This window comes from Carcharodon carcharias, chromosome 8 (genome assembly GCF_017639515.1).
Source record: "Carcharodon carcharias isolate sCarCar2 chromosome 8, sCarCar2.pri, whole genome shotgun sequence".
NCBI classification, from domain to species: Eukaryota; Metazoa; Chordata; class Chondrichthyes; order Lamniformes; family Lamnidae; genus Carcharodon; species Carcharodon carcharias.
The window spans coordinates 31,576,427-31,602,715 of record NC_054474.1 but is presented as its reverse complement, the minus strand read 5'-3'; the positions used below and the strand labels follow the sequence as shown (position 1 = coordinate 31,602,715).

At 44.3% G+C, this 26,289-nt stretch overlaps 1 protein-coding gene across 6 annotated transcripts in view; it reads right to left on the bottom strand.

Moving 5' to 3' along the window:
- Nucleotides 1-169: 169 nt before the first annotated feature.
- Nucleotides 170-26,289, bottom strand: part of LOC121281083 (E3 ubiquitin-protein ligase RNF14-like) — a 39,046-nt gene continuing 12,926 nt past the window's right edge. For 5 of the 6 annotated variants that reach the window (XM_041193733.1, XM_041193734.1, XM_041193732.1 and 2 more), the window contains 5 exons: nucleotides 20,776-21,294; nucleotides 17,440-17,668; nucleotides 8,871-9,043; nucleotides 6,628-6,758; nucleotides 170-4,511 (listed from right to left, as the gene is read on the bottom strand). In XM_041193733.1, coding sequence (XP_041049667.1) covers nucleotides 4,439-4,511; nucleotides 6,628-6,758; nucleotides 8,871-9,043; nucleotides 17,440-17,668; nucleotides 20,776-21,294 — 1,125 coding nt within the window. In that variant the 3' untranslated portion in view covers nucleotides 170-4,438. Of the gene's footprint in view, nucleotides 4,512-6,627; nucleotides 6,759-6,891; nucleotides 7,008-8,870; nucleotides 9,044-17,439; nucleotides 17,669-20,775; nucleotides 21,295-26,289 lie in introns of those variants that run through there. The other variant, XM_041193737.1, reaches the window with a different exon arrangement.

Sequence of the window (26,289 nt, the reverse complement as noted above, 5' to 3'; positions counted from 1 at the left end):
ACATGAGTTTTAAAAATATATTATGGATCTAGTTCAGAGCGATACAACTTTCTATTGTGGCAATCTTATGGAAAAACCCCTTTCCACTTTATGATAAGCTAATCAGCCATTTCAAAATCAAATCCAAAATATTCGTAAAATTTACCAAAGAATAAAGCCTAAGCCAATACATCCATCAATTGTTTATTCAACAGAACTGTTAACCTTCATCATATCCTTTTATACAAGAAGAAATTCAATTTTAAACATCTTATATATATATTCTTGCAGTACTGTCTGAACACTATTTCACAGCAGTAATGCTTTTTGTTGTAAAACAATATCTTTCTTTGAGGATTGTATTTTTAAAAAATGCTAATCCTGAAATTATGCCCACTTGAATGAACTTAAAATCAATTGCAAAAAACTGTAACATTTCCCAGTAACATTTTTCTTGTGAGCTGATCTAATTTTAACCTCAGTCGTCTTGTGTAATAGAGCTTGCCACGAAAAGTAGAACTACATGTGTAAAAGCAGCTGTTTTAATGGAAGACCTGAATTGTATCGGGAATGCAATAAGAAAGTTCTTAGTGAATGGTTAGAGGAAAAGTTTATTTAAAAAAAAAAACCACAGGGACCACAGTATTTACCAAAGATTGTACCAATCTTAGGGTTAAATGGCATCTTAAATTGAGGGTGCTTCCACCATTTCAGCTTTGCAAGTAACCAATAACCAGTATTGTGCATGTTCTTCCTCCCAGTAACTTAACAAACCTCAGTAATTGTAATCGAAACATAATGCATCAGTTTGGATGTCACTGCACATTAACTACAAAGGATGCCTTATCAAATTAGGCCTAAATGACCTACATTGTAAAATGATAGATATGTTCCATTGGTAAAATCCTAAGCAAATGCAGAGGTCACTGAGTTGGCCGGGGAGGGGTAGCGTGCAAGAAAAATACTAAATGTTCAAATAAGTTCAATACATTTTATTGCATTGTCGAATCCCTGAAAGCTCAGGTGCTTTATCATGTCCTAGGGTAACAAGATACGATTAATAAAACGCAGTAAAATCTGTCGAGTGACTTCCTTCAGGATGGACTTTTAAGCAGGAGAATTTTTAATACAAATCCAGAATTGTCATTAAATCAAAGTAAGGGTGTTAAGAGGGCAAATGGGTCACAAACATGTGGTGCCATCAATCATAACCCACAGTAGTTTGTGTTTACTATGCTTTATCTTTTTCAAAAAGTATACCAATTTACAAAGTGATCAGAGATGTACTTTTCAATAGCTACTCCTATAAATAAAGCTGCAAACAAGAAACTTTAAAAATAACTTGCTGACTAAAAAAAGGCAACTTGAAGCTCTATAGATATTTCCTTTATCACAGAAAAACTCATTGTTGAATGTTAACTTCCAAAATTCACTGCCGCTGCATTAACATTCAGTATACATCATTTTTTATGTCATATCATTGATATGAGACAGTAAGCTGCACTGCATGACATCATATTAATCAAAAACAATAAGTTAACTGAGGTTTAATGCACCCAATGAATATCTAGTGGAAGAAAACCATTTTTCAAAATTACATCCAGTAGGCATGTGGTTAACTGTAAAGATAACTGCAAACATTTTAGTGTTATTCAGAAGATTACCAGAAGTCACAAAAACATTTTATTGAATTATTTCTTGAATTTCAAAGAATATTTCTTCTCCATGACACTTTAAATGAGTCTTACATAAGGGAATATGATGGCAAAACAGATTAAGATTGCACAGTTTAATTGAAAGAAATACTTTCCTTGTAAGAGTTAATAGACTGACTTTATGCAAGAATATCTAGGAAGCACAACAGAAATGCAGCCCAAAGAGCAGTCACCTTGTGCACAAAAATGCAGCAATTTAAAAAAAAGTGTTCATAATATGATGAGCTGATCATTTCAGGCTGATCCACAATTGCAATCATTCATTTTTAAACCAACAATTCTATTGTTCCTTTCCACCATCCACTTGCCGAGGAGAGGGACTAGCAGACTTGCTTCTGGACCTTTGATTACATCACTTGAGCCAGCAAGGCCAACAGGCTTGGCAGGCTGCAGGACCATACAACAATTTTACTCCCTTCATGGACAAAAACTCCAATCTGTTCAGGATCTAGTTCCCTTTCTTCAACTGACCAGCATCCTGACAATGCTGTAGTATCATATTTGCACTGAATTTCTTGAATCAGCACAGGATTGTTTCATTAAAGCATATAACAAATGGGTCATCAGAAAACAAAGGGAAAACCCAGGGACTTCTGCAGAAGCATGTGTATCAAAACACAGCAGAAAGATTGTTGATTTGTGAGTCCTAAAATCCAGTTCAAGCAGGCTGAGGTAAATTGCTACTTTAAGAGACTCAAAACCTAATTCATCCAAAAGAGATCAAATTGAGAGAATTTAAAAAATCAAAATTCTTTCAAAATCTACAAGACATAATTATGAGCAATCATTAACATGGATATCCATTTTTATTAATTATTTCTTGACTGTTTAAACAGAGTTGAATTTGCTTGGAGGAGATTGTTAGCCTGTTATAAGCATTAATAGCCATTTATGAAATTTAATGTGACTTCTTGGTTCTATAGATGTCTTTATTTTTAAAGAAAACTGTCACTGTATACTCCAATATATTAAAAATCTGTGGTCTTCCGTATTTTATTTCTAAGCTCTACTATAAGCAGCTTTTAAGTGTGAAGGGCAAGAGAGTGTGAAGAAACTATTCTTGTTCACATTCCTGTCTACAATGTTCAAATTACAACTACAATTAATAAGTAGTCCTAGTCTACAAATTCTTGTACATTATTCTTGAAATAGGTACAGGTATCTCCAAGAACACCTTCTTACAGTGATTCTCTGTTAGTCCCCATTACCATGGGACATAACATGTGCATGTTTAGAGGAAATAAAGTAAGAAGTGCTCCAGTGACTGGCAGGGTTTTAGGGTGAAGTGATCAAGATGCACACAGAGAAATAGCAGGATGAAGGCTTCACATTTACCCCACAAAAAAGATGCTGAGGCACTCCAGAAGTAAAGTGCATATGAATGAGTTGCCAAATAGAGCAAAAAATGATTTCCTTTTCATGAAGGGGGTTGTGGTGGTGGGATGGCAGGCAAGAGAAAGCAGAATAAAATATGGGCCAAGCTTAATTACAGGAACTTTAATGCTACCTTTTAGCTTCAAACTCTAAAATGTCTGTTTCTTCCTGTTTTAATGTGTAATAAATATTGATTTAGTCACTTGGCTTGGGCAAGTGAAGGCACCAAATAGCTGCAGCTTTTGCAGTTTTTTGCATCAGATGATGAGTGTTGCCTTAAATATTGAATGAAATCCAAAAAGCTGTAGGGCTCTGGGTGGCTGCTCCATTATTACCATCTCGCACTTTCTTGCATAGTACAAATATAAACTTTTATATGCCTCTTTTCTCTCTAACTACCCGTCATCACCGTCCCCCTACGACTCAAACCACATCCATATTGCTGAAACCTGAATGTAAAAACATTAGGTAAATACCGCGGATGCTGAAAATCTGCACTAAAAACAGAACATGCTGGAAATACTGTTTCTCTGCGCGTAGCTAACTGATCAGCTGAGTTGCTGTTTCAGGTTCTGATGATAGTTCATCTACTTGAAACATTAACTGTCTCTCGATCCAGAGATACTGCCCAATCTACTCAGTATTTCTGGCATTTTCTCTTAATGTAAAAAAAAAAAATCAGGATTGCAATAAAACCCGTGTCCATTCCAGTGTCAAAACTGAAAATACCTCAATAAAAGCTCCACACAGTTTGAGCTGTTGCATCAAATAGGGAAACTACATTCAGAAATGATAGCAAATGTTGACTTACATAACTCCATGATTAAGTGGCCCATCAGGATAAAAAGTTTGGACATCAATATCCTAGCGAATAGGTTAAGAGCCACAGTAAGAGGCCCACAAACAATTGCTACTGCGGATGTGATCTGAATGTCCAAAATTTGTGGAAGGTGGCGAGGTGGTGGTGGAGAAACATTTTTATAAATTGAAAAATAAAGATAGCATTGATATTTCTCTATCGTCAACTATTTTTGAAACTGGCTCCCAAAGACAAGGGTTTTCAATTTTACTCAACTACGTAAATACTTTCCTCTGAATGCTGTCCAAGTTAAATAAAACATGATCTTCCTCTCAATTTTGTCAGCTTAATTTGCTCAAATATATTGTGTGTGTATAAATGTTTAAAGCTGAAAACAAACATCCCTAGAATACTATATATTCTGAGGCATATGTCTCATCATGGCCAACGATAAGTGCTAAAATCATCGCCAGGGGTTGTTTCAACTATGATTGATGACACTGAAGATAATAGCTGCATGGTTAACACACAAGCTTTACGTAATGATGATTCAGCAGCTTCAGAAAACAGCTTAAACAATTCCATCGTCATCTTCATCACTCAAGAAATCCTCTTCTGCTTCAAACTCAATACCTTGGAAAAGTCTGCAAAATAACAAGTATTATTACAAAGGGCACCTTATTGAATTTCTTTTGAAGCTTGACCTACCTGTATCGTTACTTCAATTTAGTGTGTGTGAACCATAACTGCAAGAATTATCACAGCAACTTTCGTGATGTAGGACAGGACTCAAATGCAGGCCCAAGGCAGAATGCTGTAAGAGTCTTCTGAGAAATCAGCTCTGGTAGTCAAATAGACAATGATTTTCGAAAAAAAACTTTTGTCATCAAGCAAAATCAACTGATAATGCAAAGGAAGTTTTATGTCTCAAGTACTTTATCCAGAGAGGAAAATTGTAAATAGAACATGGGAAATATTTTGACACATCTGTGGGATGCAAGCAGAGACTGGTTTCTGGGAAATTACATCTAATCAAAGCACACAAATGCTACCTTCAAACATGTCTCTGAAGAATGTTTTCCAAATTCCTTTCAACATGTGGAAGTTCATCATCCACCCCACTATAAACCCATGAAAATATAATTTATAATCAACACATTCTGAAAAAAGAAAAAACTCGTCAGACTCACCCATTTTATTTTTCTATTGCAACAGGACTTTCATTTTCTCTTCTGGGTAGCTTTGCCCTGTCTACTACTGTTTCTTTTGTCTAGCCTTGGCCCCCGACATTTCTTGGGCCTCTACGTGCACATCATAATACAGGATTCCACAGATTCACTGCTCATTTTCATATCTGCATGTATAATCTGTTAATCCCTCCTCTACATTGTCAGATTCTCCATGTAGAACACTCCACACATGCAGTAAAATTCCATATCACTATTTCACTAGGCACACCACAGGACACTGATGTACAAATATTTTCATTTTGCGCCAACTTCACCACTGCTTTCACAAGTATTAACTGTTAAATTACTGGGGACTTTGTGACTGCATTTTATGTTTAATTCTTATTTCAAAGAAATTAGAGCTTCTCTATGCCATTCTGTCACCTTTCCTATCCTTCTCCCAAAGTGTCAGTGAGCACCCCTCCTCCTGTGTGAAATGCCATGGAACCTTCTTCTAAATCAATAGATGCTGCATCATTGCAAGTTATTGTTTCTGTCCCTAACCTTCACGGGATGCTTTCATATCGACAGCTTGGCTACTGTTCTGGTTGCTCTATTTTCAGCTGATCAGCCACCACAAAAATCCTGTTTGGCTGCACTCTATATACATAGCTTTGCATCCACCAATGCTACTAGATCCAGCTCCAAGTTTCATGTTCTCAAATCGCAGGTTCACAGTAATTCCAAATTGACACCACTATCCATGCTTGGACATCCAAGCCCCTGAAGTCCTCCTTCTTTCTAGTCCATCCACCTTAGAATCTTTCTACTTGCTACTCATCCAAGTGCTTCCACTGAATAGCATATCTCTGCACTTATCATAAGCAATTCCAAAATGCAATAAATTATATATTACATAATGTAATAGCCTGTTATAAAATGGGTACACCCTGCAAAACAATAAACACCAGATTTACTGTTTTCTTTTTCAATTCTTGTTACAATGCAGCTTGAACTTATATTAAAAACAAAAACAGAATTACCTGGAAAAACTCAGCAGGTCTGGCAGCATCGGCGGAGAAGAAAAGAGTTGACGTTTCGAGTCCTCATGACCCTTCGACATGAGGACTCGAAACGTCAACTCTTTTCTTCTCCGCCGATGCTGCCAGACCTGCTGAGTTTTTCCAGGTAATTATGTTTTTGTTTTGGATTTCCAGCATCCGCAGTTTTTTTGTTTTTATCTTTGAACTTATATTAACCTATTATTCACTGATTTCATGGTTATATTTGTTACATAAGCAATCATGTGGCAAACAGAAAAAGTAAATAAATAAGTTAATGTAGGTTGAAGCTGTGTTACAGCAAGGAATTTAATTTTAAAAATACCAGCACATTTGGTGAATTACAAGACTTGCTGCAGTTTGCATCATTTTGTGGTCGAGTCAATCTGCACTGTCTGAACAAATACAGTCACTGTTCAGTATCACATGCAGCAAGCCACCAGATAAAGATAAACATGAAAGCCTTAACATTATAAGCAATCTAATGTTTAAGAATACATCAAGGCAAAACTATTAAAAAAGAAACTCACTCATTGAAGCAGGGTGACGAGGAATCACTGAAGTGACTATATGGATTTACTTTCGAAAGTGGGCATATGCAAAGCCAACAGAAATACTGCTTACAGCCAGTGCAAGTCATCTTATTGCATCCATTCACCTTCTGGAAAGGAACATAAATAAGATCCTACTGCAGCAGCCCAATGACAAAACATTCCATGATAAGCTATTTTATACAGGGCCTTGGTGAGACCACATCTGGAGTATTATGTGCAGTTTTGGTCATCTTACCTAAGAAACGATATTCTTGTCAAAGAGGGAGTGCAACAAAGGTTCACCAGACTGATTCCTGGTATGACAGGATTGTCGTATGAAGAGAGATTGGGCTGAATAGGCCTGTATTCACTCGAGTTTAGAAGAATGAGAGGGGTTCTTATTGAAACGTATAAATTTCTGACAGGGCTGGACAGACTGGATGCAAGGATGATGTTTCCGCTGGCTGAGTGTTCTAAAACAAGGTCACAATCTCAGGATAGGGGGTAGGCCATTTAGGACTAAGATGAGGAGAAACTTCTTCACCAGAAGGTGGTGAACCTGTGGAATTGTCTACCACAGAAGGCTGTGGAGGCCAAGTCACTGAATATACTTAAGGAAAAAGATTTCTGGACTCTAAAGGCATCGAGGACTATGGGGAGAGAGGAGTATGGCGTTGAGATAGAGGATCAGCCATGATCATGCTGAATGGTGGAGCAAGCTTGAAGGGCCGAATGACCTACTCCTGCTTCTATTTTCCTACGTTTCTATTTTATTCTACAATGCTATCGACAATACCTTGACTGAGGTTTCAATTCTGTTAGTCTGTTTGTGTGTCCTAACATCTGTTAGTTGTTAGAACACACAAACAAAGAGGAGTAGACCATTCAGCCCCTCAAGCCTGCTCCACCATTTAATAAGATCATGGCTGATTTAATAGTAATCTGAAATCTGCATCCCATCTACCTCTGATAACCTATCATCCCCTTTCTTACCAAGAATCTATCCACCTCTGCCTTAAAAATATTCAGAGACTCTGCTTCCACTACCTTTTCAGGAAGAGAGTTCCAAAGACTCATGACCCTCTGAAATAAAAAAATTCTCATCTGTTTTAAATGAGTGACCCCTTATTTTTAAACAGTGACCCCTAGTTCTAGATTCTCCCACAAGAGGAAACATCCTCTCCACACCCACTCTGTCAAGACCCCTTAGGATCTTATATTCTAAACTCCAATGGATACAAGCCTAGTCTGTCCAACATTTCCTCAAGACAACCCATCCATTCCAGGTATTAGTCTTCTAAACCTTCTCTGAACTGCTTCCGACGCATTAGAACTGTAGCAGCAGAATTGATCATCATGAAGCTCCAACAACATTTGAAGTTTATAGACATAGGAATGATATAAAACATGATTTCTGTATAAGAATTTGTATTTATATATCATCCCATGACATCCCCAAGCACTTTACAGCCAAAAATGTACTTTAAGTGGTCACTGCTGGAAAGCAGAGAATTTTGTTCCTTTATGGAGTGCCAACAAATGATGCCAAGCAGGTTTTATTATCCACCTAGTTCCCAATCTCAACTTTGTCACTGCACAATAATGATAAATATGGTTCAGCCATTTTTTTTCCTTCCAGCCTTAAAGGGAAATGATATCCTTGGGCTACTCCACCATACTTTAGTAGCTGATTCACTGCTGTCTTAGTACCAAAGCATAGGTATCATGCTTACACGGGCATTCAAGTAGACGTATCTGCCCCTGGGGATTTCTGAAAATGGATTTCTAACAATGATCATCCGCAGTTTTTTGTTTTTATGATCAGAAAATGTTTAGCTTACATAGTAAAAAAAAATGCACAAAATTTAATTTTTCTATTTTTCCCAATTTCTTTTTACCAAACAATGTAATCAAAGGAAAATACATAACAAAGAAGAAAAAAAATTACCCAACCGGGCTAGGCATTCAAACCATGACTATTCATGACACAGCAAATTAAAACGAAAACCGTGAATTCCATGAACAAGAACCTTAGAAATATATACACTGTACATGAAAACCATTTAAAACAAGTGCGAAAACTATCAACTTACATCAATTTCTGACAAGAATTTTTAAAATTCTAAAGACAAACTGCAAACTGAAGTTCGTAAAGATATAAGGTCCAGTGATAATCATCACATACTGTGATAGTTGTAAAATTTTGAATTCAGTGTGTGCCTTCAGGCTGGTCAACTAACCTGTATGTTTGTGCCACAGCGGGGACATGGCTTTGAGTTCTTTTCAAGCCATTCCTGACTGCAGAACTCCTCCACTGCTTTCTGAAGCACTCGGCGGCCATAAGACTTTTCCAAATGCTGTTTGCCAGATTCATCGGCCTTCAAATACTCATCACGCAGCGCAGCAAGTTTTTCTGAAAAAATTCCCAAGGAAGACTGAGAAACAAAGTAACTAGCTAGCTCACAAACAACAGATTTCTTTCCTCGTACTTCCTGCCAGTCTAACAAAAGTTCAAGTGTGAATGACAGTGGAATTAAAATTCTAGCATGTCCTAGTGGTTAAGTCTATTGCTCTAGTATTTCAGTTACCAGAATGAACATTATGTAGAAAACCATTTAAATTGACAAATCACACAATTAAGCAGTCAACTCAAACAATGCAATCATTTATTCCAGTCTTCTCCCGTAATCTAAGATTGTGCATGTGGCCTTCTTACAGATCATCCTTACTAAATTGCACACTTGATGAACAATTTACCTCTTCCATGTTCTGTTAGGTTTGTAAATGAATCTTTCAGAGCTAATGTACCTCAGCAAAATTAAGGCTCTTTAAACAGTATAGTTTATTGAAAATGATTAAATCAAACTCAAATCAATAGCATTTCTAAAAAAAATCAATTTCAACCTTAATATTTAACTGTTTATATATTAGGTAACTACCAATATTTCATATCTAGTTCCACATGACACCTAGATGACTGAAGTTGATCACCTAAGTTACTATTTTCCATCCCAATCCAAACCTAAAAAGTACTGTTTCATTCTTTCACCCCCAAAAACAATGCATCTGTACTTGCCCTGCTAACTGAAGTTTTCCTTCCCCACCCTTCTGTTGGGGTTGTGTTGGCCTTAGTCCGTGTGGATTTCGGCCCGCTGACCCTGATGCAGCTACAAGCCAATATCTGAAGCCTTTTGCCCTGACTGTTGATTGATTTTTTTCCACTATTCCCACTTTTGCAGTGCTGGAGGCAAGTTGTAGAAGAGACAAAAAAAAAGGACGGAGTTTGGTGGAAGGGAGGCAATTTAATCGGGTGGGGATCCCACCACATTCCCACCCATTTAAGGGCCTCATCCTGCTGCCATTGATATTCACCCTGTGGCAGCCAGGGATTCACCATGCATGGGAAGCCCAAAAGTAAACACTGGTCTGGGTAGCTTGCGGAGTTCCGGGGGGGAGCTCATTCAAAGGCTGAATGCACCTGATGAAGGTACCTGCCATCAGGAAGGGACCCACTGAGAACCACCCCCCCTCCGCTTGCTGCCGAGCTTCCTCCCGTCATCACTCACCCGTGCCTAGGTCTATTGGCAAATCTGGGCTTCAGGTTGGTGTGGTACCAGCACAACTGCCAATGAAGACCTGCTGGTCTTTGATTGGCCAAGGTTTCTGCACGCCCTCACCCCACACCTCCCAGGTCCTTGATCCTGTGGAAAGGCCACCACTGTCCAGTTAAATGCCTCATTGACGCTTAATGAGGGGGGCCTTCCTGAAAAGATGCAACATTGGGCTCTTGCTTGCTCTCCAACCAGCGGGCAAGACTCCAGTCGCCTTCATTAATTATCACCCAAAGTTTCCATTAGTTAATCCAGCACAATTTGCTGGAAATTGACACAGAATTGCAAGTGCAAATTACATCTTTTGCACTGGTTTAAAATATGTGCTGGAAGCTGGGTTACCATTCCTAAAAATATCAAGGATTTTTTAATGCTAGGGAACAAAATAAATAATTAGGGCAGGATTTTACGTCCATCAGGCGGGCGCGTGCCCAATCTGATCAGGTGTAAAATCTCACGCAATCTTTCAGTCAGTGGGCATGCAAGAGAGTCAGCAGCGCGCCTGCCAACAATTAAGAGGCCTATTGAGGCTCTTACAGTATTAATTAATTTGTATTTTTCACTGCCCCCTCAACCGTTTGGTTGGCAGGCGGGCGAATAGGCCAGGTGGCCTTTGAATTTTTTATGAAACCTCATCCACGGGCAGGATGAGGTTTCCACCAGTAATTAAAAAAAACGCAAAAAAACTTTTCCACTTCATTTTAAACATGTTCCTCTTCATGTGACGGAGTCACATGTGGGGACATGTTTATATCATTTATTAAAGCTTTATTTTCCTTTGCACAAATCTTCAGCTCCCTGAGGCAAATCCGTGTCCTCAGGGAGCTGCCCTGCGCATGCGCAGCCTTCTGCACTTGCCCTGCGCATGCGCAGCCTTCTGCACTTGCCCTGCGCATGCGCAGCCTTCTGCACTTGCCCTGCGCATGCGCAGCCTTCTGCACTTGCCCTGCGCATGCGCAGCCTTCTGCACTTGCCCTGCGCATGCGCAGCCTTCTGCACTTGCCCTGCGCATGCGCAGCTTCTGCACTTGCCCTGCGCATGCGCAGCCTTCTGCACTTGCCCTGCGCATGCGCAGCCTTCTGCACTTGCCCTGCGCATGCGCAGCCTTCTGCACTTTGCCCTGCGCATGCGCAGCCTTCTGCACTTGCCCTGCGCATGCGCAGCCTTCTGCACTTGCCCTGCGCATGCGCAGCCTTCTGCACTTGCCCTGCGCATGCGCAGCCTTCTGCACTTGCCCTGCGCATGCGCAGCCTTCTGCACTTGCCCTGCGCATGCGCAGCCTTCTGCACTTGCCCTGCGCATGCGCAGCCTTCTGCACTTGCCCTGCGCATGCGCAGCCTTCTGCACTTGCCCTGCGCATGCGCAGCCTTCTGCACTTGCCCTGCGCATGCGCAGCCTTCTGCACTTGCCCTGCGCATGCGCAGCCTTCTGCACTTGCCCTGCGCATGCGCAGCCTTCTGCACTTGCCCTGCGCATGCGCAGCCTTCTGCACTTGCCCTGCGCATGCGCAGCCTTCTGCACTTGCCCTGCGCATGCGCAGCCTTCTGCACTTGCCCTGCGCATGCGCAGCCTTCTGCACTTGCCCTGCGCATGCGCAGCCTTCTGCACTTGCCCTGCGCATGCGCAGCCTTCTGCACTTGCCCTGCGCATGCGCAGCCTTCTGCACTTGCCCTGCGCATGCGCAGCCTTCTGCACTTGCCCTGCGCATGCGCAGCCTTCTGCACTTGCCCTGCGCATGCGCAGCCTTCTGCACTTGCCCTGCGCATGCGCAGCCTTCTGCACTTGCCCTGCGCATGCGCAGCCTTCTGCACTTGCCCTGCGCATGCGCAGCCTTCTGCACTTGCCCTGCGCATGCGCAGCCTTCTGCACTTGCCCTGCGCATGCGCAGCCTTCTGCACTTGCCCTGCGCATGCGCAGCCTTCTGCACTTGCCCTGCGCATGCGCAGCCTTCTGCACTTGCCCTGCGCATGCGCAGCCTTCTGCACTTGCCCTGCGCATGCGCAGCCTTCTGCACTTGCCCTGCGCATGCGCAGCCTTCTGCACTTGCCCTGCGCATGCGCAGCCTTCTGCACTTGCCCTGCGCATGCGCAGCCTTCTGCACTTGCCCTGCGCATGCGCAGCCTTCTGCACTTGCCCTGCGCATGCGCAGCCTTCTGCACTTGCCCTGCGCATGCGCAGCCTTCTGCACTTGCCCTGCGCATGCGCAGCCTTCTGCACTTGCCCTGCGCATGCGCAGCCTTCTGCACTTGCCCTGCGCATGCGCAGCCTTCTGCACTTGCCCTGCGCATGCGCAGCCTTCTGCACTTGCCCTGCGCATGCGCAGCCTTCTGCACTTGCCCTGCGCATGCGCAGCCTTCTGCACTTGCCCTGCGCATGCGCAGCCTTCTGCACTTGCCCTGCGCATGCGCAGCCTTCTGCACTTGCCCTGCGCATGCGCAGCCTTCTGCACTTGCCCTGCGCATGCGCAGCCTTCTGCACTTGCCCTGCGCATGCGCAGCCTTCTGCACTTGCCCTGCGCATGCGCAGCCTTCTGCACTTGCCCTGCGCATGCGCAGCCTTCTGCACTTGCCCTGCGCATGCGCAGCCTTCTGCACTTGCCCTGCGCATGCGCAGCCTTCTGCACTTGCCCTGCGCATGCGCAGCCTTCTGCACTTGCCCTGCGCATGCGCAGCCTTCTGCACTTGCCCTGCGCATGCGCAGCCTTCTGCACTTGCCCTGCGCATGCGCAGCCTTCTGCACTTGCCCTGCGCATGCGCAGCCTTCTGCACTTGCCCTGCGCATGCGCAGCCTTCTGCACTTGCCCTGCGCATGCGCAGCCTTCTGCACTTGCCCTGCGCATGCGCAGCCTTCTGCACTTGCCCTGCGCATGCGCAGCCTTCTGCACTTGCCCTGCGCATGCGCAGCCTTCTGCACTTGCCCTGCGCATGCGCAGCCTTCTGCACTTGCCCTGCGCATGCGCAGCCTTCTGCACTTGCCCTGCGCATGCGCAGCCTTCTGCACTTGCCCTGCGCATGCGCAGCCTTCTGCACTTGCCCTGCGCATGCGCAGCCTTCTGCACTTGCCCTGCGCATGCGCAGCCTTCTGCACTTGCCCTGCGCATGCGCAGCCTTCTGCACTTGCCCTGCGCATGCGCAGCCTTCTGCACTTGCCCTGCGCATGCGCAGCCTTCTGCACTTGCCCTGCGCATGCGCAGCCTTCTGCACTTGCCCTGCGCATGCGCAGCCTTCTGCACTTGCCCTGCGCATGCGCAGCCTTCTGCACTTGCCCTGCGCATGCGCAGCCTTCTGCACTTGCCCTGCGCATGCGCAGCCTTCTGCACTTGCCCTGCGCATGCGCAGCCTTCTGCACTTGCCCTGCGCATGCGCAGCCTTCTGCACTTGCCCTGCGCATGCGCAGCCTTCTGCACTTGCCCTGCGCATGCGCAGCCTTCTGCACTTGCCCTGCGCATGCGCAGCCTTCTGCACTTGCCCTGCGCATGCGCAGCCTTCTGCACTTGCCCTGCGCATGCGCAGCCTTCTGCACTTGCCCTGCGCATGCGCAGCCTTCTGCACTTGCCCTGCGCATGCGCAGCCTTCTGCACTTGCCCTGCGCATGCGCAGCCTTCTGCACTTGCCCTGCGCATGCGCAGCCTTCTGCACTTGCCCTGCGCATGCGCAGCCTTCTGCACTTGCCCTGCGCATGCGCAGCCTTCTGCACTTGCCCTGCGCATGCGCAGCCTTCTGCACTTGCCCTGCGCATGCGCAGCCTTCTGCACTTGCCCTGCGCATGCGCAGCCTTCTGCACTTGCCCTGCGCATGCGCAGCCTTCTGCACTTGCCCTGCGCATGCGCAGCCTTCTGCACTTGCCCTGCGCATGCGCAGCCTTCTGCACTTGCCCTGCGCATGCGCAGCCTTCTGCACTTGCCCTGCGCATGCGCAGCCTTCTGCACTTGCCCTGCGCATGCGCAGCCTTCTGCACTTGCCCTGCGCATGCGCAGCCTTCTGCACTTGCCCTGCGCATGCGCAGCCTTCTGCACTTGCCCTGCGCATGCGCAGCCTTCTGCACTTGCCCTGCGCATGCGCAGCCTTCTGCACTTGCCCTGCGCATGCGCAGCCTTCTGCACTTGCCCTGCGCATGCGCAGCCTTCTGCACTTGCCCTGCGCATGCGCAGCCTTCTGCACTTGCCCTGCGCATGCGCAGCCTTCTGCACTTGCCCTGCGCATGCGCAGCCTTCTGCACTTGCCCTGCGCATGCGCAGCCTTCTGCACTTGCCCTGCGCATGCGCAGCCTTCTGCACTTGCCCTGCGCATGCGCAGCCTTCTGCACTTGCCCTGCGCATGCGCAGCCTTCTGCACTTGCCCTGCGCATGCGCAGCCTTCTGCACTTGCCCTGCGCATGCGCAGCCTTCTGCACTTGCCCTGCGCATGCGCAGCCTTCTGCACTTGCCCTGCGCATGCGCAGCCTTCTGCACTTGCCCTGCGCATGCGCAGCCTTCTGCACTTGCCCTGCGCATGCGCAGCCTTCTGCACTTGCCCTGCGCATGCGCAGCCTTCTGCACTTGCCCTGCGCATGCGCAGCCTTCTGCACTTGCCCTGCGCATGCGCAGCCTTCTGCACTTGCCCTGCGCATGCGCAGCCTTCTGCACTTGCCCTGCGCATGCGCAGCCTTCTGCACTTGCCCTGCGCATGCGCAGCCTTCTGCACTTGCCCTGCGCATGCGCAGCCTTCTGCACTTGCCCTGCGCATGCGCAGCCTTCTGCACTTGCCCTGCGCATGCGCAGCCTTCTGCACTTGCCCTGCGCATGCGCAGCCTTCTGCACTTGCCCTGCGCATGCGCAGCCTTCTGCACTTGCCCTGCGCATGCGCAGCCTTCTGCACTTGCCCTGCGCATGCGCAGCCTTCTGCACTTGCCCTGCGCATGCGCAGCCTTCTGCACTTGCCCTGCGCATGCGCAGCCTTCTGCACTTGCCCTGCGCATGCGCAGCCTTCTGCACTTGCCCTGCGCATGCGCAGCCTTCTGCACTTGCCCTGCGCATGCGCAGCCTTCTGCACTTGCCCTGCGCATGCGCAGCCTTCTGCACTTGCCCTGCGCATGCGCAGCCTTCTGCACTTGCCCTGCGCATGCGCAGCCTTCTGCACTTGCCCTGCGCATGCGCAGCCTTCTGCACTTGCCCTGCGCATGCGCAGCCTTCTGCACTTGCCCTGCGCATGCGCAGCCTTCTGCACTTGCCCTGCGCATGCGCAGCCTTCTGCACTTGCCCTGCGCATGCGCAGCCTTCTGCACTTGCCCTGCGCATGCGCAGCCTTCTGCACTTGCCCTGCGCATGCGCAGCCTTCTGCACTTGCCCTGCGCATGCGCAGCCTTCTGCACTTGCCCTGCGCATGCGCAGCCTTCTGCACTTGCCCTGCGCATGCGCAGCCTTCTGCACTTGCCCTGCGCATGCGCAGCCTTCTGCACTTGCCCTGCGCATGCGCAGCCTTCTGCACTTGCCCTGCGCATGCGCAGCCTTCTGCACTTGCCCTGCGCATGCGCAGCCTTCTGCACTTGCCCTCCTCCCGCCCCTACCCCAACAACGCTAAGCATTTCAACGCACCTTTCATGCTGGCTAGCCGTTAATTGGCCAGCCAGCGTGAAATTGTGAGCGACAGTACATTTCATGGCTGCGCCCGGGCCCGCCAGCCACGCCCGCCCAAGGGAAAATCCTGCCCTTATTTTCACAAACTTTGCCTGATTGCACTGTGTCATGGAAGATTTTACATTTGTGACAGATCAAACGAGTTTAAACAAAGACTTGAAACATGACTTCAGTTCAGAAAACTAGCAAATTTGCATATGGATTGCGATTGCAATCAAAGCAGAACTTCTTGCCCACTGTTTTAATTGTTGGTAGGTATTCGTTTAGGGAAGAAACTGTTCACAATCACAGATGCTACAAACCATATCTATGCTTTTTGTCATAAGTTTGACCCATATAACTAGAAAGAAAATTTACTTATAAATCGCAATTTCGGGGCTTCATGATGCCCTGAAGCACATCAGAGCTTCTGAAGCATAGGCAATGCTGTTTTGTAAGTAAACATAGCAGCCAATTTGCTGTCTGTGGGATCCTACTGTGTGCAGTGAGATAAATGGTCCATTTAATCTATTTTTGGAGATGTTGATTGTTTGCACTGAATTAACTGCAGTATTAACAGCATATGTGAAGCTACAAAAATGTTCCAACATCCTTCCACAACCCAGCTCTTTGTCTCCACTCAACTATAGTGGTTAGCTAAAACATTTATATATGATTATTTGTATTATTAAAAATTCAGACAATGAACTTGCCAAATAAAGAAATTAGTAATTAGATGTTAAATAATGCAGATTTTGTAGAGGTTGGAATTCTCAATGGCTGCACTCAAGACCAGCAAACTTACCCCACAATTCAAAAATATCTGAAATAAAAGCTATGTTTCTATGAATAGCACTATATAAATTCAAGTTTATTTGCACTTTTGCACTTCCTCTCAAATCCTTGACTTCCGTCATCATATTTTATGTCAACTCTTTCCCCATTATAAATTCTGATTCCCACATATATAACTGGTTTGCTAAAATAAATTCTTCATGCAGTAATTACAGAATTTGGCTGCTGAAAGGCTTTGTGTCAACCTGTAGATCCTTCCGAAAATTTTCCGAGCTTCCATCCACCATCCTGTGTTCTCCATGTGCATTTTAGTTTTTTCGTCCCAATGTGTGTGTTTTATCTCCCATCTGTCTTTTATCCCACATCAAACCCAACTAGTCCATGGGCAGTATTGATGGTAACCTACAATTCCCCAGTGTCACAGAGTTAAAATTATCATCCTTATGTTTAACATCATGGTCTCAGTTCCCCCTCACTCCTCCCAATCCCTGCAACTTCCTCCACCACCTTCCCCTTTCTGAACTTTCTTTTCCTCCAAGGGAAAGGCATGGGGCAGTGGGGGCAGGGGAAACAATTTAATTTTGTTGCCTTCAAGACAGAAAGCAGCCAGGAGTTAAGGGGATACAGACAGGAGAGTGCTTTGTTTCCCCATCCCACAATAACCCATGTACACTTCAGAATATCAGTCACCATCCACCCATTAAAACATTTCCAAAATAGTGCCTGTTTACATAAATCCAACAGGACATAGACCAGCATAGTGCATTATAACTATTCTTAACCTTTTTTAAAGTGAAAACATGGCCTTACCTGCTTTTAATCTACATGGGGAAATTCCATGATAAGCCATTTCACATAATGCACAAAAAGCATAACGACATCCTGGACAGATGCCCATGGTGTTTCCAGGCTCAAGCATCACCACTGACTTGCAAACAGTACGAGGACAATACACTACATCTGTCATTAGGTCCAATGTAGACTGAAGGAGAAGGCGGTCGTACCGTGCAAATGTCTCCTCCCTGACCAGCTCTTTGACCTATAAAGATGCAATATTTTCAAATGCTTAATTTAGATTCCAGAAATTGAAAAATCTAATGAAACAAGTTTTATTTATTATTTTTTCTATCTTCTCAATGGATAAGACTTCTAAAATGGACAAGATGATTCAACCGTTTCTTAGATAATGAGATTCCTGCAGATTATTTTTTTCTAATTTTCTAAAAACGCTGCTTAGATGAAATTTGGAAGAATTAACCAGTATTTCAAAATACAAACGTTGACAGTCAAATGCTAATATTCCAATAAATTGCTAATGTTCCAATATTAATGGAATAATCAGCCTGAATATAGAATTTCTGACAAAGTAGCAATGTTTCCATGTGGAAAGAATAAAATATTTCTTTCTCTTTTTGTAGTCTGATCTAGCTCTTCAGCCAGTATTTGGGAGTGGTGATGAATGCAGTAAAAGGAGATAACTAAATATGAATTAGATTAGCAAGATGGTCATAATTAAATTTTAATTTTGTCCATAAGAGAGCTGTAGATAACTGGTTAACCATTCAGCCCAAATGGTTCCTAGCCCACCTGCTTGCTGACTTGCACACCAAAGCTCTTGTTATCCATCCAGTGCTTGACAGATCACCTGCCCCGAGTACACACTGATCTGTCTGCTGGTCAAGCTCAGTTGGAACTAAATTGCAATTGAAACTTTCCAAGATTTGTCAGTCAGCCCAAAGGTGGTCACAGGTTTGAGGAATGTTGTGCAGAAGAGAGCTGGATGTCATGGAAGCTGACCCAATAGCAAAGAATAAAGTACTTAGGGCAGCATATAGACGAAGACAGGAGGAGAGAAGGGAGCCAAAGACTGATCCTTTCAGAATGCTGGAGGTGACCATGAAGGAGTGCCAAGATAAATTTTGCTGGAGATGTGTTAGGGAAAAGTGGAGTGGAATCACACAAGAGTAATCCCACAGAGCTGAACAAAAGAGAAAAGGCCACAGGAGGATGGTGTGGTTGACTGTGTCAAATGCTGCAGAGGCCATGAGTACAGTAAGGATAAATGTTATCTGTGAGTCACAAGGGAAGTGATTTGTAACTTGTGCTAGAGTTGACTTGGTGCTATGCGCAGGGTGAAAGCTGAACTAAGGGAGTTAAACAAGGAGGTTGAAGGATGCACAGAGTGCTGGGAAGTAAACGTAACTTGGAAAGAATAGTGAAGATACAGGTGAAGAGGAAGCATAGTAAGAAAAATTGTATTTTCAGCAATACATCTAACCTTGATTTGATATTTTTATACTAATGAAAGAAAATTACAATTAACTTTAGTGCTTTTAAATATGTTTTTTTTCCTGTTCTGTGTGTCAGTGCATCTCTAGCACTGGTTGAGGGATGCAGGGAAAGGGAGGAAAATGAGACTTGGCTTACTCTGTAAATCGCCAACCTATGAAATGTTAAAAAATTCTAGAAAACATGTTGGGATTTATAGCCTAACTTATTGACTTTCAACAGATTGAGATATCTCTAGAAAGCCCATGAGCTCTTTTTAAGCACAAAAGTGTTGTTTAGGTACATACTTTTGGGTTTAGATCTTATAATCTTTTTAAATTTGTCTCAATTTAGGAACAAAGTTAAATGGCAGACAAAAGCAGCAAAAATATTTTGAGCAATTGAATTGGTTTCTCTTCTTTCTTTCATTGGTAAATATTACTGATGGCCAATAATTAAAAAAACTTTACGTCTGCAGTAATTCATTGGTTGTTTGTTTTTTTTTACCCAATTTCACTGTTTAATTCAAAAGTTTCCTTTCATTCATTTGAATCTGCAAGATGCCAGTGGAGCGTATGAGCACAGAAATTTACACAAGTTTCAATAGTATTGGACAAGTACGAGGTGAACAGCGACAGTGATTCAAAGCGTGGTCCAGAGTAGTCAGAACCTTTTTATCAGTTATGTTCAAGAGTCCCAAACAATATGTTGCCTCCTTAGTGCTATGGTGCAAGATGTCATGAAACAGGTTGAGAATTCTGGAAAGGGAGACAGAGCAGACAAAACAATAACAAAGTGCACTTGAGTTAGTGTGAAACAGGTCAAGAAGGTAGGCACTGGCTTGAATAACAAGACCTCAAGGTTGATAATCCACCGGACTGTTTCTATTCCATGGATAAATTAAGGAAAGGCAACATATAGCTGCAGAGTTGGTCCAACAAGAAGGTTGATATTCTCAGGTCATTGTAGGGATTTCTGGAACAAAGTATGTTTATGCAGAAGAGATGACTCACCTGAAATGAAATAACACCTTTCCACTGTCCTTGCAGAAAAGGTAAATAGAGCAGTGGGGGACAATTTAAACTAATGTGGCAGAAGGGTGCGGAAAAACTTAGAAATTTGAGACTAGAGAAAAAAAGTGACTGTGAAGTGGCACGAACAATCAAAAAAATTAAACAAGCAAACTAGGAAGAAGAATGGAGTCTGGATTGAGTCATATGTATGTGCATTCATAAGACTACTTCCTGGATCATAATGTTGTTAATCCGGCAAGGAAAGAACCTTGATTTCATTCTGGGAAATGAAGATCTTAGGACACAATCTGTTCTACCCACCAGTGCCTTTCCAATATTCTTCCAGTACAATGGGTCATGCCACTGCCCTGTGTTTCAAGTTCCCATATAGCAAACCATTTCTCTCATATCCCAGTAACTGAGGATTGATTACTTTCATAAGCTCTTTGTAGTGTTGTACTAGATATTTACCAACCCATATTTATCTCTTCAACTAGATGTTCAGTTATGAGTTGTAGCTAACTACTGAAGACAGAATTTGAGTCAATGAGCACAAGTTCAAAACACAGTTTAGAGCTGTGATGTGTGATAGCTGAGATGTTACAAATGAAATATAATGACTGAAGATCAACATTTGGAAATGCATGTGCACAAAGGATAGACACGTTATGAACTTCATAGCAGTTGGGGAGGGGGGGGGGGCGGTGGGGTCAGTCAATTCCTGGCTCATTTTAAGGCTAAATGCTATGAGTTAAGATGCTAGCAACCAGACCACTTTCATGTTTCTGCTCAATAGATTCATACTGAAGAAATAAATTGATCAATGAACAGTTAATTATGTAGCTTAAAATTCAAAAGACCTTACTTGAGCTGGTGTGGCAACAGAAGTACACTTTGGCTCAGGACAGTTAAGGCACTGAACATTCCCATCGCGGATCTGTATCTCAAAATATTCTTTCAAACAACCCTTACAGTATACATGCATACACTCCTTGAAGTACATGCAGTCAATGCCCAGTTTTTCATAAAAGCATACACTGCAGGTGAATATCTTGCTATGAAAGGCTTTCTGTTGCTGATTCTGATCAAAGTCCAAAATTTCACGCAAAACACAAGACCATGACTCCACATCCTGGATAGCTCTCGGGTCAAGAGGAAACTCTTTCAAGTTCTTCAGTTTGTTCTGTGATCCAAATTCTTTATCTTTATTATTATTAGAAGTGTCATCAGATTTCTCATCAATGTTTCTTTGGATTTCTAATGGAGACTTGATTAGTAAAAAGGAGAGTGTCTCTTCTTTTAAGAATTGCATCCATGAAAATAGCACTACACAATTGCCATTGTCTTTCCAAATTCTATCCAAGCAAGCACAAAGTGCAGAGAGCTGTTGGGAGACAAATAAACAGGTTATCAAGCAACATAAGGAACAAAATAATGGCCCGAATTGAGGTCAGCAATGAAGCAAGATGCTCAGCGCTGACCTCAAAAGATAGCTGTTAATAAAGATTAAAACTAGTTTGTAAACCTTCGAGCCTGCTCCATTATTGAACAAGTTCATGGCTAATCATCTACTCCAGCTCCATCTTCTCATACTATTTGCATATCTCATAATACTCAAAAATCTATCAACTTCTGTTTTGAATATATTCAATGACTGAGCAACCAGAGTTTTCTGGGGGTAAAGATTTACAAAGATTCACAACCTTTTACATGAAGAAATTTCTCCTCATCTCAGTCCTAAATGGCTAACTCCTTATTCTGAGTCTGTGACCCTGTGTTCTAGATCTGCCAACCAGGAGGTGAAATATTTTCTCAGGGTCTAGTCTATCAAACATTTTATTTAAAATGGATTTTTTAAAAATCATCATTATGGAAAAATTTGACATTCTACAAATGTAAAATTAGCTTTTCAGGGCCAGTGAGTATATTTAGCAGTAATCATGAAATTAGCACACCTTCAAGATCCCAGTTACACTTCCTTGAGCAAAGTGTAAATTGCAGCAATACTAACAGCATGAGTGGAAGCTGTTCATAGCTTCATAGATTTCCCAATGATTGCAAATTTGCAGAGGTTGGGGGAGGGCCTCACAAGCACACCCTCTGGAGAACCACTGACAGGAACATCTTGATATCCATGTTATTTTGTGCATGTGCTGATATTAGAAGATTTAGCAGATGCCATCACTTTCTAAATTGTAACGATGGTGAGTAAGGTTCTGTTGTCGTTACTACTTAAAAAATGCAGGCTGCAGAATTAACATTAGAATTACAACAAGACAAAAGCAAATCTTTCTCTGCATACATACCAATGCACTACAAGGCAAAAGGATACATTTTGGTGAATCCCTAACATAATACTTTCATGTATTATTAAATCCATTTAGGGGTTCTCTGGATTACACAGAAATTCCAGCATAGAAACATGCTGATAAAAACAAAAAAACTGCGGATGCTGGAAATCCAAAACAAAAACAGAATTACCTGGAAAAACTCAGCAGGTCTGGCAGCATCGGCGGAGAAGAAAAGAGTTGACGTTTCGAGTCCTCATGACCCTTTGACAGAACTTGAGTTTGAGTCCAAGAAAGAGTTGAAATATAAGCTGGTTTAAGGTGTGTGTGTGGGGGGCGGAGAGATAGAGAGAGAGAGAGGTGGGGGTGTGGTTGTAGGGACAAACAAGCAGTGATAGAAGCAGATCATCAAAAGATGTCAACGACAATAGTACAATAGAACACATAGGTGTTAAAGTTAAAGTTGGTGATATTATCTAAACGAATGTGCTAATTAAGAATGGATGGTAGGGCACTCAAGGTATAGCTCTAGTGGGGTTTTTTTTATATAATGGAAATAGGTGGGAAAAGGAAAATCTTTATAATTTATTGGAAAAAAAAAGGGAAGGGGGAAACAGAAAGGGGGTGGGGATGGGGGAGGGAGCTCACGACCTAAAGTTGTTGAATTCAATATTCAGTCCAGAAGGCTGTAAAGTCCCTAGTCGGAAGATGAGGTGTTGTTCCTCCAGTTTACGTTGGGCTTCACTGGAACAATGCAGCAAGCCAAGGACAGACATGTGGGCAAGAGAGCACGGTGGAGTGTTAAAATGGCAAGCGACAGGGAGGTTTGGGTCATTCTTACGGACAGACCGCAGGTATTCTGCAAAGCGGTCGCCCAGTTTACGTTTGGTCTCTCCAATGTAGAGGAGACCACATTGGGAGCAACGAATGCAGTAGACTAAGTTGGGGGAAATGCAAGTGAAATGCTGCTTCACTTGAAAGGAGTGTTTGGGTCCTTGGACGGTGAGGAGAGAGGAAGTGAAGGGGCAGGTGTTGCATCTTTTGCGTGGGCATGGGGTGGTGCCATAGGAGGGGGTTGAGGAGTAGGGGTGATGGAGGAGTGGACCAGGGTGTCCCGGAGGGAGCGATCCCTACGGAATGCCGATAAGGGGGGTAAAGGGAAGATGTGTTTGGTGGTGACATCATGTTGGAGTTGGCGGAAATGGCGGAGGATGATCCTTTGAATGCGGAGGCTGGTGGAGTGATAAGTGAGGACAAGGGGGACCCTATCATGTTTCTGGGAGGGAGGAGAAGGCGTGAGGGCGGATGCCCTTTCTGTTTCCCCCTTCCTTTTTTTTTCCAATAAATTATAAAGATTTTCCTTTTCCCACCTATTTCCATTATGTAAAAAAAAAACCCCACTAGAGCTATACCTTGAGTGCCCTACCATCCATTCTTAATTAGCACATTCGTTTAGATAATATCACCAACTTTAACTTTAACAATTATGTGTTCTATTGTACTATTGTCGTTGACATCTTTTGATGATCTGCTTCTATCACTGCTTGTTTGTCCCTACAACCACACCCCCACCTCTCTCTCTCTCTCTCTATCTCTATCTCTCCGCCCCCCACACACATACCTTAAGCCAGCTTATATTTCAACTCTTTCTTGGACTCAAACTCAAGTTCTGTCGAAGGGTCATGAGGACTCGAAACGTCAACTCTTTTCTTCTCCGCCGATGCTGCCAGACCTGCTGAGTTTTTCCAGGTAATTCTGTTTTTGTTTTAGAAACATGCTGTTTATCCTCCACACAAGTATACCCATGTATCTCCCTTTCCTTTAACAAACTATCCAATTTATTCCTAAAAATTGATAATCACAAACTTACATACTGCATTCCACAGCCTTACAATTCTGTGTAAAAAAAATGGTTTCTCCTGCTCAGTCTTAAATCTCATGTTTAAGAAGAGTAAGTTAAGAAAGTGTATAGGACACTTGGCTTTGAATGTAAAATCAAGGAAGTCAGGCTAAAATCTTTACAAATCACTGATTAGGCCTCAGCTGGAGCATTGTGTACATATCTTGGGCACCACACTTTGGAAAGGATGTTAAGGCCCTGGAGAGGGTACAGAGGAGATTTGTCAAGATGATACCAGGGATGAGGAACTTCAGTTACGTGGAGAGATTGGAGGAGTTATGATTGTAAAAAACAAAAAAACTGCGGATGCTGGAAATCCAAAACAAAAACAGAATTACCTGGAAAAACTCAGCAGGTCTGGCAGCATCGGCGGAGAAGAAAAGAGTTGACGTTTCGAGTCCTCGTGACCCTTCGACAGAACTTGCGTTCGAGTCCAAGAAAGAGTTGAAATATAAGCTGGTTTAAGGTGTGTGTGTGGGGGGGCGGAGAGATAGAGAGACAAAGAGGTGGAGGGGGGGGGTGGGGGTGTGTGGCTGTAGGGACAAACAAGCAGTGATAGAAGCAGATCATCAAAAGATGTCAACGACAATAGTACAATAGAACACATAGGTGTTAAAATTAAAGTTGGTGATATTATCTAAACGGATGTGCTAATTAAGAATGGATGGTAGGGCACTCAAGGTATAGCTCTAGTGGGTTTTTTTTATATAATGGAAATAGGTGGGAAAAGGAAAATCTTCATAATTTATTGGAAAAAAAAGGGGAAGGGGGAAACAGAAAGGGGGTGGGGATGGGGGAGGGAGCTTACGACCTAAAGTTGTTGAATTCAATATTCAGTCCAGAAGGCTGTAAAGTCCCTAGTCGGAAGATGAGGTGTTGTTCCTCCAGTTTGCATTGGGCTTCACTGGAACAATGCCCCACAGAACTCATTTCTCGTTATCTTGACTCCCTTCTCTCTCCCCTTGTCCAGTCCCTTCCCACCTACATCCGTGATTCCTCTGACACCTTACGTCACATCAACAATTTCCAGTTCCCTGGCCCCAACCGCTTCCTCTTCACCATGGACGTCCAATCCCTCTACACCTCCATCCCCCACCAGGATGGTCTGAGGGCCCTTAGCTTCTTCCTCGAACAGAGGCCCGAACAATCCCCATCCACCACTACTCTCCTCCGTCTGGCTGAACTTGTTCTCACACTGAACAATTTCTCCTTCAACTCCTCTCACTTCCTCCAAATAAAAGGTGTGGCTATGGGTACCCGCATGGGCCCCAGCTATGCCTGTCTCTTTATGGGGTATGTGGAACATTCCTTGTTGCAGTCCTACTCCGGCCCCCTTCCACAACTCTTTCTCCGGTACATCGATGATTACTTCGGTGCCGCTTCATGCTCTCGTCAGGACTTGGAAAAATTTATTAATTTTGCTTCCAATCTCCACCCCTCTATCATTTTCACATGGTCCATCTCTGACACTTCCCTTCCCTTCCTTGACCCCTCTGTCTCAATCTCTGGTGATAGACTGTCCACCAATATCCATTACAAACCCACCGACTCCCACAGCTATCTCAACTACAGCTCCTCACACCCCGCTTCCTGTAAGGACTCCATCCCATTCTCTCAGTTCCTTCGCCTCCGTCGCATCTGTTCCGATGATGCTACATTCAAAAACAGTTCCTCTGACATGTCCTCCTTCTTCCTTAACCGAGGTTTTCCACCCACGGTCGTTGACAGGGCCCTCAACCGTGTCCGGCCCATCTCCCGCGCATCCGCCCTCACACCTTCTCCTCCCTCCCAGAAACATGATAGGGTCCCCCTTGTCCTCACTTATCACCCCACCAGCCTCCGCATTCAAAGGATCATCCTCCGCCATTTCCAGCATGATGTCACCACCAAACACATCTTCCCTTCACCCCCCTTATCGGCATTCCGTAGGGATCGCTCCCTCCGGGACACCCTGGTCCACTCCTCCATCACCCCTACTCCTCAACCCCCTCCTATGGCACCACCCCATGCCCACGCAAAAAATGCAATACCTGCCCCTTCACTTCCTCTCTCCTCACCGTCCAAGGACCCAAACACTCCTTTCAAGTGAAGCAGCATTTCACTTGCATTTCCCCCAACTTAGTCTACTGCATCCGTTGCTCCCAATGTGGTCTCCTCTACATTGGAGAGACCAAACGTAAACTGGGCGACC